This window comes from Oncorhynchus mykiss, chromosome 18, assembly GCF_057628025.1.
Source record: "Oncorhynchus mykiss isolate SJ-2025 chromosome 18, ASM5762802v1, whole genome shotgun sequence".
NCBI classification, from domain to species: Eukaryota; Metazoa; Chordata; class Actinopteri; order Salmoniformes; family Salmonidae; genus Oncorhynchus; species Oncorhynchus mykiss.
Window position 1 is genome coordinate 56,914,176 of NC_143039.1, and position 13,202 is coordinate 56,927,377.

The following is a 13,202-nucleotide window of genomic DNA, read 5'->3' on the forward strand; positions in this document are numbered from 1 at the left end:
ATGAGCTGCCAGGAGGCCTGGGCTGTAGCCAAGCATGTGGCTTCTCAAAGTCACAGAACCATGGAGAAACACTCCACGTTCTTCAGCTCCTAGCCTGGTCCCAGATTTGTTTGTGCTGTTTGGTGTGACAATGACCATAGCAGTTAGTTAGCACGAATAGATCTGGGACCAGACCACTCAACTCTACTTCTCTCACTTTTTAGTAGACTTTCCCAAAGACAAAAAGGCTGCGTTTTATTTTACTCTCATGTGGCACTGGCAGTAGTGTGCTGGTTTGACTAACACTTTCTGCTTTGGATTCTTTGTCTTTTTCTAGTTGGAAACCAAACCACAACGCAGAATGGGCCCTGCCTCCCTAAGCTTTGATGAATACCAATGTGGTATTAACAATATTTTTAAATCTGCAGTGGCAATATTAATTTTTGGATGGACTGTATAAACAATGTGTACCCATTGATTTTTGAAGAATATAACTAATAAATGCCTCATGAGCTTAGTTCAACTGTCATACCCCATCAGAACCCAAAATGTAAGCTTGTTTTTCAGAACATGGATAAAATGATAATTTTGATATCATGGATGCTCAGTCCTGGCATCCATACCTGTCTATGAATTTGAGAGTGGTTACATTTCTCCAGCCCCATCCCTCAGCTTTTTACCAAAACACTTTGTCAACTTCTGTCCCGCTTTAAGAATCCCTGTGTTCATTGTGCCGTGTGTGTGTGTGTGTGTGTGTGCGACAGACAGTCTTCCTTCTGCCACACCTGCATAAGAGAGGTTTAGCTAACACTCCCACACCTACTGTAACGATAATCCTGTTTCAGATTGCACCTTCAACCATGAAATCCACTCACAGAGAGAGAGAGAAAATACACAGTGATGCAGTGTAGGCAGAGGTGCAACGAAGATAATCTTCCCCGTCACTTTCCTCCTCTGCCTGTAAGGAAACAGAAAGGAAATGGCACAATTAAAGAATGACAGCAGTCAGATGGATGCAACCAGAGCCATACATAACTGGATGCAACCAGAGCCATACATAACTGGATGTAACCAGAGCCATACATAACTGGATGTAACCAGAGCCATACATAACTGGATGCAACCAGAGCCATACATAACTGGATGTAACCAGAGCCATACATAACTGGATGTAACCAGAGCCATACATAACTGGATGTAACCAGAGCCATACATAACTGGATGTAACCAGAGCCATACATAACTGGATGTAACCAGAGCCATACATAACTGGATGTAACCAGAGCCATACATAACTGGATGTAACCAGAGCCATACATAACTGGATGTAACCAGAGCCATACATAACTGGATGCAACCAGAGCCATACATAACTGGATGCAACCAGAGCCATACATAACTGGATGTAACCAGAGCCATACATAACTGGATGCAACCACTAGATAAAAACAGATGATTCAGGTTAGAATGGAAATAGAGAATAACCTCTTTTTATTTTACACTGAAATCACAGGGTTTGCCCTAAAGGCAAAGCAACTATGTGTCATATACACAGTAAATGTGTAAATGAAATGACCCAGTCCTGTTGACCAGGGGTCCATTCAGTTACCAATTCAGTCAATTCATGAATAAAAAAATCATCATAATTAAACAATGGACCATTTTCAACTCATGAATCATTAAAATTCATTAAACTGAACTTGGCCCAACCCGGCTGTAGACATTGAAATATCCCTCCTATGAAAAATGGAGCAGGAGTTCCCATGAACTGGTGTGACCGCTGTGGTCTGCTGCCCTAGCAGTGATCCCATAATGGATCTGGCTGGCCTGCCTAGTTTACTGTACACTGAAGGAAAGTCCTTGAGCTGGCTGACTGACCAACACAGCTCTGTCTACAGGGTGGAGTAGGGAACACACTTACTGCATGATGAAGTCACTCCCAGGGACCAAGGCACAACTACACGAGAGCCTGCCTACAGTCTGCAGAAGTGAGCACTCATTCACTACCCCACAATGTGACCTCAGAAATGGACTGGTGGAAATATATTGGATTCTACCTCCACCACATGCCTATACCAATCCAATACTTTAACCTATGTGAAGGAATGAGCAAGTGCACACTCCAGGGGAGAAGATAATTGAATCAGAACAACAGAGGCCTAGTAGGAATGTAGAGGTGTAGAACATTGGGTGTGACAAGGTGGCAGAGGGGTAGGAGGCTTTGTGAGGATGTCACCAAGTGGTTTCCTCCCTGTCTCCCCCCTGTCTCTCTAACGTCTTGAGAGTTCCGCTTCACTGTGTGCGACAGGCGATTGGGGTGATCAGGGCCGGCGGGCTCTCTCCACCCCTCCTTCACTCAACTGTCTCAGCAGGTCACCTGTGGCCCCTGAAGCCTTCAGGGGCCACTACATCACAACATGTGAGTTGCATACTCAATATAATAATATATACTGATGGATAATATACCAGTATTACAGGTAGTATATTTTAGTCTCCATTTTGCATTCCATGTGTGAAACTATCAGGAAATATATTTTATTTTCTCTGCCATATACACTCTTGTGTTAAATCATGTGAGGCAGAATTTATTTTTATTATCTCAGTGGTCACAGGTTAACACTGAGGCGAGAGAGAAGGGAAGATGGAGAGAATTAAAAAAAGAAAACATGGATTAGAAAGAAGAAAAAAAAGAGTTCAGAGGGTCGTATCTCATTAAGCAATTGAGAAAGTTAATTAGGCAGCGCTAATAATTATTGCCATGGCAACCTGAGCGCACTCATGCAAATTTGATTAAGGAGTTGCTGGTGGTTTATCGGCACTGGGGAGACAGATAGCATCCCAAATGACACCCTATTCCCTATCTAGTGCATAGAGCTCTGGTTGAAAGTAGTACACTATAAAGGGAATAGGGTGCCATTTGAGACACAAAAAACAGACAGCAAAGCAGGGCCAGCAAAGAGCCCCAGAGACCCCTACAGGTGAAATTGTGCAGCTGCATATTCTCTTACCAAACCCACCCCAGAGTTTCTCTAAGTAAGATCACCTCAATGAGCACAGCATAACTATGGTATTGACAACATTCCCTTACAGCAGACTATCACAAGCATTAAGATGTTACTAAAATATATAATACCAGCCAAAAGGCAAAACACGGACAGCTTTACTACTGGCCCTCGAAATGGGGACAGGATGAGTCTATCACGGTCCGTTCAAAATCAACAATGATCAGTCCTATTCACAATATTAATCATGAACCCTGTGTCTGCTATTACCTATTAATTTATACAGAATACTAACAATATCAATATCTCCAATATGGATGTCTTCCTAATAATGGTTTCATTTTCATTCCTAGATGGAGAACATTTGTGACACAACGAGTATGAGTTTAGTGATCCACTGAGGTAGACATCCTGGGTTGTTTCTCGATTCCACAAAGAGAGCAGAGCACAGTACACATGTTGCCCTCTGGTGGAAAAGAGATCAACAACTATAAGAACACAACCATTTAAAATGAGTCACATAGGTTGATTGAACCGGACACGGCATTGACCATGGAAATACAACCATTCTAAATGAGCCACACTGTAGATTTTTTTTACATTGTCTGCAGCTTGTGCATCAAATAGATATTGTGAAGGATAAATACCCTTCGTGATGCAGCAAGCATTGCTAATCACTGCCATCTATGGGATTCCAACCATTTATTTCTTAATTTTACTCCTATAAAACCTCAGAATGGTTTTGAGGACAGATTCCTTTTCAAACAATGTTTGCTTTAACAAACCCACAAGTAAAACTCGAACAAAAAACAATTGATGAAATTGAGGTTTAAATTCGATGAGACCTACGTCAAACTCGTCACCTTGAGGAAGCAACAGACACATATGACATGTTCCCAGAACAGACAATCACATTCATTTAGCTGAACAATCCCTTAATTAGCCATCCCAGGAGCTTCCTCAGTAGATGGCATCATGTAAAGTAAAAAGGAAAAACTGGCGACATGAAAGCAACAGCAGAGACCCAGTGGGAGATTTCTCTAGGGACTAAACTAGTCCTCCTCTCCAAACCATCATCTCACACAGTGGAGAGAGAGGAGTATGGATTATTACTGTTTATTATACAAATATCAAAAGATATGAATTCTAATAACCTGCATGTCACTTTGTTTAAACTTTATTTATTTTCTAAACTGAATTTCATACATATCTGACAATAATGGGTTCCATTTCAACCAACCCCCCAATTCTCATATAAAAATAGCAAAAAATTATAATACAACTGTCTCACACACAAAAACTGCTCTGTTTCTTCATAGTTTCTTTAAAGCCAATCTGTACCCACAGTTCATAGCCTTGTCTGAGTGGATTATTAAAACATCTAGCAGGCCTTGTCTGGTTAATGTTACCCTCTGTATTGACAGAAACATGGTTTTCAGTGAAACCAACAGCACTAAAAATATCCACTAAGGCAAAATCATACTGTGAATCAAACAGTCAGAGAGTGAATAGCGAGTTTATAAGACATTTTTCTGCAACAGAGCAATGTTTCATTTAGTTTAAAATAATGAATAAATAAAGCTGTAAAACAATGGACCAATCTGTGTTAGTTACAATACGCTAATCTGAGGTCAGTCAGACATTACTTTGTCAGTTTAAGTGAGTTGAGCAATAAAAATAAAACAATATACGTATGAAGCAGACAAAAAAAAAAACATCCAAACCAAAATAATATATTATTCTCACAAACATTTCCCTATATCAGGGATCCCTATATCCCTTTGTCACAGCTTGTACAGTACAGGAAGTCTTGATTGATTGGTTGTCCAGAGACGTGACCACTCTCCTAACTAATACTAACCCCTCCCATTATATTGTCCAGGGAGGTGCTATGTGCAAATTTGAAATGGTACCCTATATAGTGCATTACCTTTGGCCAGTAGTGCACTAAGGGAAATAGGTTGCCATTTTCAAAATGACCTATATTAGAAGAGAAGGGGTGGGCTTCTTCCCTGGCCACGCCTCCTTGGCGTATTTCTTCTTGCGTGGTTCGTTGAGAGCCTCGGTGGTGTAGGGTCCGGGGGCGAGGATAACAGCAGGGCTGGGGGTGACGAAGGGCTGTGCTGAGGCTGAGGTGGGGGAGAGGTCCACCTCGGGAGCAGGGTTAGGGAAGACTAGCGGCAGGCCCCCCAGGATAGTAGCTCCACCCTGGGCCATGGCGGGGAGGGAGCCGGCCTCTCCAATGGTGGGTGGGAGGTCTCCATAGAGCCCTCCACTGAAAGGGAAGTTCTGCATGCGTCTGGCCACAGAGTCCTCCAGACCTAGTGTAGCGTGACCCTCCATCTTCCTCTTCTGATTGGGTAGCAGGGTTTAGGGGGGAATGAGAAGATTGAAGATGGCAATATAGTAGCGTCAACTGTAAAGCACCGTGAAGTACTCTCTGACAAATAGTCTGAAAAGGGATTTATAAATCAAATGTGATTGATTGACCTCAATTTGCAACACAACATCAACTTTTAGCATTCATTGATTGGAGATGGATCAACACGAAGGTAATTATAGTTGTGTTTTTATATTTCTATTAATTTAGTTTCAGTTAGTTTTCAGTTTTAGTTGTATACAAATATTTCGTTTTTATATTATTTAGATTCAGTTTTAGAATTAGGAACAGAAGGAGGCTTGGAGACATGTGCTATATAGGTTTTTGGGGTGTTTTTGGGCATGTCACTTCTTTCAAGTGGGGGGCAGTAATAAACAAGTTGATGGGTAAGGTTAGGTTTAAATTATTAAGTCAATCTCAATGAGACTTGGATTTAAAAGGAAAAGCACCGAAACTGGTGCAAAAAATATGTTCAAAAGAATTGAGTCAGCTACCTATGTATTTATTTGGACAGTGAAGAAAAACGTTTAATTTGGCTCTATACTCCAGCATGTTAGATTTAAGATCAAATGTTCCATATGAGGCGACAGTACAGAATGTCCGCTTTTATTTGAGTGTATTTTCATTATTATTTGAGTGTATACATACTGTATCTGTTTTACCATTTAGAAATGAATTCAATTTATGCATCTAGTCCCCCCATTTGAAGGTCTAAAAAGTATTTGGACAAATTAACTTGTGTATTAAAGTAGTCCCCCCAAAGAATGTAGAGGTCGTGTTTCAGATTAAGTTGTGCCCAATAGAAATGAATGGTAAATAATCTATTGTGTAATTTGAGTCACTTTTATTGTAAATAAGAATATAAATGTTTCTTAAAACCTCTACATGATCGGTGGGTCCCCCGCAGGACGGTTGAGCTAACGTAGGCTAATGCAATTAGCATGGTGTTGTAAGTAACAAGAAAATTACCCAGGACATAGACATATTAAATTCTTGTTAATCTAACTGCACTGTCCAATTTACAGTAGCTATTACAGTGAACGAATATCATGCTATTGTTTGAGGGGAGTGCACAGTTATGAAAAATTATTAACAAACCAAAATCGGCACATTTGGACAGTCTTGAAACAAAATTGTGAACATAAATGCAATGGTTCATTGGATCAGTCTAAAACGTTGCACATACACTGCTGCCATCTAGCTGCCAAAATCTACATTGCGCCTGGGCTGGAATAATACGTTATGGCCTTTCTCTTGCATCTAAAAGATGGTACAAAAAAATATCATGTTTTTTTTCGTTGTTTTATCTTTTACCAGATCTAATGTGTTATATTCGCCTACATTTATTTCCACAAACTTCAGTGTTTCCTTTCAAATGGTATCAAGAATATGCATATCCTTGCTTCAGGTCCTGAGTTACAGGCAGTTAGATGTGGGTATGTCATTTTAGGCAAAAATTGACAAAAGGGGCAGATCCTTAAGAGGTTTTAACCTCTACATTAATGTGGATGCTACCATAATTAGGGATAATTATGAATGAATCATGAATAAGTTAAGAGGCTGAAATAAATCAAAAGCTAGCCGCATTTACACACCAGCTTCAGTAGCTTGAAAACCATTCAATTTTTGCCCAATGTTAAGAAAAAAAAAGTTTAAAAATAAACATAATTCATGATGGTTTTTATTTAAGTTTGTTTTGGAGTCAAAGATATTGTTTTCGGTATAGTTTTTGTTTTTTAAACAGTTTTGATTTTTATTTTGTTCACTAAATCGTTTTTTCTTGATTTGTTTTCATTATTATAACAACAACAACAACAACCTTGGTCAACACAACTTTTGCCATTTTTCTCAAGAATCATCCCCAGCATAAAGTAAGAGATAGACGTGAAGAAGTTTACCTTGATCGGGACAACAGCAGTCTGTACCATATTCCTGAAGCGCCCTACTGATGGGTCGACGTCCTCTGTAAAAACAAGAAGACACACAGGATTATATTTTGAAATTTTTGCACGGGTGTGTGTTCTTGCATGTCTGTGTGCAAGTGTGTGTGTATGGGCACGTGGGTCATCAACCCTAACTAATACACCTGGGTTGATGATGACCTCCTCCTCACTGAAGGAGACCCTGCTACTCCTCCTCTTCCTCTTGGGCCTCACAATGTCCAGATTGCCATCCTCAATGGTCAGGGTGGAGATACGCTTGTTGTGGGCCGTGTTGAACTCTGTCAGGTTCTGGAACAGGTGAAACAAGAGGATGGATGCAGTCAGGTTCATCAAACAGATGGAGAAACCAGAAAATTCTACATTAGCTGCTTGAACAAAACAAATATATCTCACAAGAACTCAAGCAGTCCCCTGCCCCACACAAACCTCCAGCTCAGTCTCCTCCTCAGGTAGACCCAGCAGTCCTTTGAGCTCCTCGTCCTCCCCTGCCTTCACCTCCCCTCCAGGTATGGTGTTAGTCTGGGTCTGGGGCTTCTCTCTCAGGGTGTAGACCCGTGTGGATGCCCCGAACGACATGGTGGAGTCGATGGGCACCTGCTGGGGCTTGTGGGGCTCCAGACGGATACGACCCAGGAATGTACCATGTGCTAGGGGGACAGAGTAACATGGATTGTCCTTTCAAAAGGAAACTTCATGTTTAAGTTCACATATCTTCTATTTGGCATCTACAATGACATGGCATGACCCAAGCCTTTTTGTACCAGGGGCCAGCAAGCTACGGTTCTCTTTCTTGAACATTTATACTGAAACAAACACTTGACAACTGACTGCCAGACAACAAAGAAACATTGCAGGATACTAAGCTGTACTAGATACTCACTGCTGTTGAGGTCGATCAGGAAAACCCTCTTGAGGTGTCTGTGGTAGACCAGGGCTGAGTGGATACGAGAACACGACTGGTGGTCTATCGTGAAGTCACACAAGTCTGGGTTCCGCCCAAACAGGTAGTATTTCTTTTCATCAATGATTAGCTTCTACCAAATGAGAAAAAATGTCAACAGAGTTTTCTATCTAAGGTCATGGACTGGTATTGCAATGATTTTCTATAGAAAAAGTTTTGTAACATACACCGGATAGGTGCAGTGAAATGTGCTATTTTACAGGGTCAGCCATAGTAGTATGTCAGCCCTGGCGCAAATTAGGGTTAAGTGCCTGGTTCAAGGGCAATTTAGGGTTAGGGATAAATGACTTGTGGGTCTTTGACTGCATTGGAATCCAAGGGGTCACTAGGTTAGGTAGGCAGAGAGAACGGACATTATTCCATGTTTGTTTAAGCACATCTTCCAACACAGTGACATGTGCAGCAAATATATAATATAGGCCCTACACCTTATAACATATTTTAAGTCTTATCTTTAAATTAACATTAGGCTACTTGATACATGCCATATCTTCTGCACAGAGGCATTGCTCTTGCTTCTGTGGTTATTTTTGTCCAGCACCAAAAAAGTTGAAGTTGGGGTCAGGGTTAAGACTAGTAGACTTACCTCTACTAGCTTGTCTCCCTTCACCACATCTAGATGGAGTCCAGGGGGAGGTTTCCCTGCCCTGACAAAACAAAGTGAATGTCAATTGCATGTTGTAATTATGCTTTTATTCAAATGGAGGCTGTTTTGCCACCTTGCTGCATAACTAGTTGATCAAGACTACGGATTTGCAATACCATTTCTTCAAATGTTTTGCATGTGTGAACTGCACAAGCAATACTGTTATTCTTGTCTTGAGAAAGGAACACGCTTGCAAATGCTGCATAACAGTAAGCATTCTGGCACACCATACAGCTTTAGCAAACCCTGCTGCTGGATTTCACTGACAAGCTAACGTTAGAGCATTCAAACAGCTAGCATACTACTGTGACTGAGCACTCCAATATCATAGCGAAGTTGAGCTAACTAGCTAGCTATCTGGTTATGTTTCTAGCAAACAAACTACATCCTATTTCGATGCGACAATCTAATGAACTTCACCGACATGGACCTTACAACACTCTACTGCATGCTTTTGATTTTTGACAGTCAAAATTATGCATTAGACATCGTCGCTGGTCTTACCATGACGGGCAGTCAAAAAGAGGTGTGTTTGTGCTTGGGTTTGCTGCCATCTTACACCGTGCACTAGTAGTGAATGCTGGGAATGTGAGGACTACAGGGAAGTCTGTAGAAAGCTGGGAATCGTAGTTTATTATGAAATAATATTATGGAAGTTAATAAACCTAATTTAATTCCCCTGGTTTAAATATCTATGCTATATACGTTGGAGATCAAATTGTTTGGGGTAGATTTATAACAAGTTTCCCACGATTGTGGAGGTTCGTTTCAACATCTTTTGTTGTTTGTTTGGCAAATCAAGACAATACAATTTTGACAATTCATTATTTTCATTGCATAATGACATTTCACCAAGCAATCATTTATCCAATCAACATTTTACACTGTACATCAGCTGTCACATACCAGAGGACCTCAAAACAAAACTATACAAAATAAAATTAGGCCACAGAGTCACCATATTTGAGAGTAAATCATATAAATAACAAATCATAAACAGTAACAGACATGCATGTTGATAAACCAAAATGTTGTGTCTTTATTTAAAAACATCCTATAGCCATTGATGTAAGTTGACCTTAAACAACAGAAGACATTCTCTAGCCCAGGTGTAACAACTCTTACCCTATGAGGTCTTCAACCTGCTGGTTCTGTTCTACCTGAATTGCAGTCACACCTAATCAGTAACTGGTTAGAGGGGAACAATGAAAACATGCAGTGGACTGGTTTCAAGGTCCAGAGTTGAGTTTGAGGGCCTAGCCAGTAGTGGCCCTGAAATGCTTGTCGTCGATGGTGGAGAAGATGTGGCCTTCTCTGATAAGAAACTCCAAGGTCTGGCTGCATGGAGTAAAGGGGAAAAGGAAGCATTAGACCAGATAGTGAAAAGAGACTAAGATGGGTTTTTTTTAAGTTCTCCCTACGGAACACCCCCCCCCCCAAAAAAAAATATAATCTGTTACCTGATGGCAGTCATGCTGAGGTACCCCAGCTTAATGTCTAGCTCCTCTAGACTGATGCCCCTGGGCTGTGAGTCTGAGCAACTCCTGATCAGGTTCAACACCTTACAGGAGGAGAAATAAAGCCATTGGTCTTTTGACCAAATCACATCTTACACATCAGATATTTTTCAGAACTGATCCGATTGTGAGAAAAATATCAGAATTGGACTGTCTGTGTAAATGTAGCCTTAACCTACATGCCAAACTAGAATGTTCCAAACACACCAAGACAGTCGTGAAGAGGGCACGACAAAGCCTATTCCAACTCAGTGTAATGGATGTGAAACGGCTAGCTTAGTTAGCGGTGGTGCACGCTAAATAGTGTTTCAATCGTCGACGTCACTTGCTCTGAGACCTTGAAGTAGTGGTTACCCTTGCTCTGCAAGGGCCGCGGCTTTTGTGGAGCGATGGGTAACGATGCTTTGTGGGTGACTGTTGTTGATGTGTGCAGAGGGTCCCTGGTTCGCGCCCGGGTATGAGCGAGGGGACGGTCTAAAGTTATACTGTTACATCAGGAAACTAAAAAGATTTGGCATGGGTCCTGAGATCCTCAAAAGGTTCTACAGCTGCAACATCACTGGTTGCATCACTGCCTGGTACGGCAATTGCTCGGCCTCTGACCGCAAAGCACTACAGAGTGTAGTGCATACGGCCCAGTACATCACTGGGGCTAAGCTGCCTGCCATCCAGGACCGCTACAGCAGGCGGTGTCAGAGGAAGGCCCTAAAAATTGTCAAAGACCCCAGCCATAGACTGTTCTCTCTACTACTGCATGGCAAGCGGTACCGGAGTGCCAAGTCTAGGACAAAAAGGTTTCTCAACAGTTTTCACCCCCAAGCCATAAGACTCCTGAACAGGTCATCAAATGGCTACCCGGACTATTTTCATTCACAGCTATCTGTATTGTGTCCCACCCACCATCCGCCAGCCCCTCTTTTACGCTACTGCTACTCTCTGTTCATCATATATGCAGTCACTTTAACCATATCTACATTTACATACTACCTCAATCAGCCTGACTAACAGGTCTGTATGTAGTCTTTGGGGGGGGGGGGGGGGTTGATTGATACTGTTTGTGTGGAAGTATGTGCGCAGCTATAAAATTTATGTTTTTGTATTCTTGACTTTAGAACGTTCTCCGAATAAACTGTACTAGCCTTTTGCGTAAACTCATTCTGACTAATAATTATTAAACCCATGGTCTTACAAACCTCGGGGATTGGTCAAAGCTATTGATTGATTGTTATTATCATTGAGATTGAAAACTCTCGTGACAAAAGGACAATGTGAAAAGAAAATATCTAAACCAACATAATACGGTTCAGCCCTATAATCCAAGTCAGGCATTAGAAGCTAGGGTCTAGGCATTATATGTGCTGCAGGACTAGAGAACTGACCTGGCTCTGACTGGCACTCAGCCCGTAGGTTGATGCGTCTCCATCTCCAGGATTACCACCACCACCACAAAGGTTCCTGTTGTGCTGCATGTGGGCTTGCACTACCTCCAGCATGTGAGAGGTGATCTCATTCAGGTCCTCAAGGCAACAGAGGTTGAAAGCCACCAATGATCTTTGGCCCTGGCAGGAAGTATATGAAGGGGTACAGAAATGTGCCATACTCATGTAGAGAAATACTAGACTTAAAGTGCTAAATCGAATACATTTACCTGAATGATACGCAGGCTTCCAGAGACCTTGACATAAGTCCCTGGGGATACAAAAGTACTGTCCACACCAGGATCCTGTAAGAATCCTGTAAAATCAATTTAACTTCTAAAAGTGTGAGGGAAAATCCAAGATGTAGAACATATTATCTGCTATAGGAGAAACTAAAAATGATTTTAAAAAGTTGCCAATGCCCTATTTCTCCCCAACCTAGTTTTCATTTGAAACGTTTCGGGACGAAGACCTATAATTATCCACTTACTGCAGTGTCCACCCAGAGCTTCACGCCTAATGGGGGTCCAGTCATGTCGTCCACGGAGTACAAGACATTGTTTACTGAGGGAACCGTTCTCCTGACGATACCCACCACAGATACCTTAATCCAGAAATCAAATACAAAAGACAGGTGTAGATGTTGAATCAATGCGGCGCTGCCAGATTTTTTCTGGTTTGCAGTGAATAAAGTGGATATACATGATATAGGACCTACTGGGAACGAGTTCTAGGTTTCTCTACCAACAGGGACCCTCACCTGGTTGAACTCAATGTCACCAACTCTGAAGACTTCCCCGACAGCCATGGCAGACAGCAGTTGGGACACAGTGCACGGCATCATCTGAAGTACTGACCACTGTCACAGCAGGGCAATGAAAGCGTCATATTTTGGTCCACTGAAGCTTGTCCGTTTTATAAATATAAGAATACTAGTTCAATGCATTCCAAGACAACATTGTCATTGTTCAGTTATGGGTTACGTTGTGACGACATGGGGGTTAAAATAAACACCTTGGTTGTCTTCTGTCCTGACTGGAACGTGGTAAATCCACCTGTGGACTGATTGTACCTGTATCCACTTCCCATATATGAGCCCCTGTTGTATACTTTGGAAAAACACATTGAACTGCACAACACATCTACTGAAAGCAGGTACAATGAGTGACTAAAACTTTTAAATGCTAGTTAAATTAATTTGTGTGACATCTTAGTTGCAGGTCCCTTCAAAACTCACCTTGACCCCACTTGTAGTTGGAAGAGGGATTTTAGTTAGATTTGATCATTACAACTATCCCATAAGATTGAAAGGTGCAACACTTGACAGATCACCACATTTCAGCTCACTAGCAAAAA

The 13,202-nt window shown here is 41.5% G+C and overlaps 2 protein-coding genes across 3 annotated transcripts; both read right to left on the minus strand.

Annotated features, from left to right (window-relative positions):
- Positions 1–1,441: 1,441 nt before the first annotated feature.
- Positions 1,442–9,514, minus strand: LOC110496414 (nuclear inhibitor of protein phosphatase 1). Its single transcript, XM_021572299.3, has 7 exons — positions 9,416–9,514; positions 8,852–8,912; positions 8,185–8,338; positions 7,731–7,951; positions 7,448–7,592; positions 7,260–7,324; positions 1,442–5,333 (listed from the first exon to the last, which is right to left on the minus strand). The coding sequence occupies exons 1-7, from the start codon at positions 9,463–9,465 to the stop codon at positions 4,962–4,964; spliced, it is 1,068 nt and encodes a 355-aa protein (XP_021427974.1). The 5' UTR covers positions 9,466–9,514; the 3' UTR covers positions 1,442–4,961.
- Positions 9,515–9,722: 208 nt separating this feature from the next.
- On the minus strand, positions 9,723–13,172 carry LOC110496416 (replication protein A 32 kDa subunit). Of its 2 annotated transcripts, XM_036952987.2 has the most exons (8): positions 13,084–13,172; positions 12,861–12,955; positions 12,607–12,705; positions 12,337–12,450; positions 12,077–12,151; positions 11,808–11,987; positions 10,372–10,472; positions 9,723–10,249 (listed from the first exon to the last, which is right to left on the minus strand). In XM_036952987.2, exons 2-8 carry the CDS (start codon positions 12,933–12,935, stop codon positions 10,168–10,170), a joined length of 726 nt encoding a protein of 241 aa, XP_036808882.1. In that variant the 5' UTR covers positions 12,936–12,955; positions 13,084–13,172; the 3' UTR covers positions 9,723–10,167. The 2 variants fall into 2 exon arrangements, with proteins under 2 accessions (XP_036808882.1, XP_090062947.1); XM_090206821.1 differs by lacking the exon at positions 13,084–13,172 and having other exon boundaries at positions 12,861–12,971.
- Between the last annotated feature and the right edge of the window lie 30 nt (positions 13,173–13,202).

What these genes read in the sequence shown, in the direction of transcription:
- LOC110496414 (XM_021572299.3), bottom strand. Translation starts at nt 9,465, where the DNA reads ATGGCAGCAAACCCAAGCACAAACACACCTCTTTTTGACTGCCCGTCA. An exon ending in CTTTTTGACTGCCCGTCATG is followed by an intron (nt 8,913 to 9,415) that starts GTAAGACCAGCG and finishes TTGTTTTGTCAG; the next exon opens with GGCAGGGAAACCTCCCCCTG. An exon ending in AGGAGGAGACTGAGCTGGAG is followed by an intron (nt 7,593 to 7,730) that starts GTTTGTGTGGGG and finishes CACCTGTTCCAG; the next exon opens with AACCTGACAGAGTTCAACAC.
- LOC110496416 (XM_090206821.1), bottom strand. Translation starts at nt 12,971, where the DNA reads ATGTGTTTTTCCAAAGTATACAACAGGGGCTCATATATGGGAAGTGGA. An exon ending in GTGACATTGAGTTCAACCAG is followed by an intron (nt 12,451 to 12,606) that starts GTGAGGGTCCCT and finishes TTCTGGATTAAG; the next exon opens with GTATCTGTGGTGGGTATCGT. An exon ending in TGAGTGCCAGTCAGAGCCAG is followed by an intron (nt 10,473 to 11,807) that starts GTCAGTTCTCTA and finishes TCCTCCTGTAAG; the next exon opens with GTGTTGAACCTGATCAGGAG.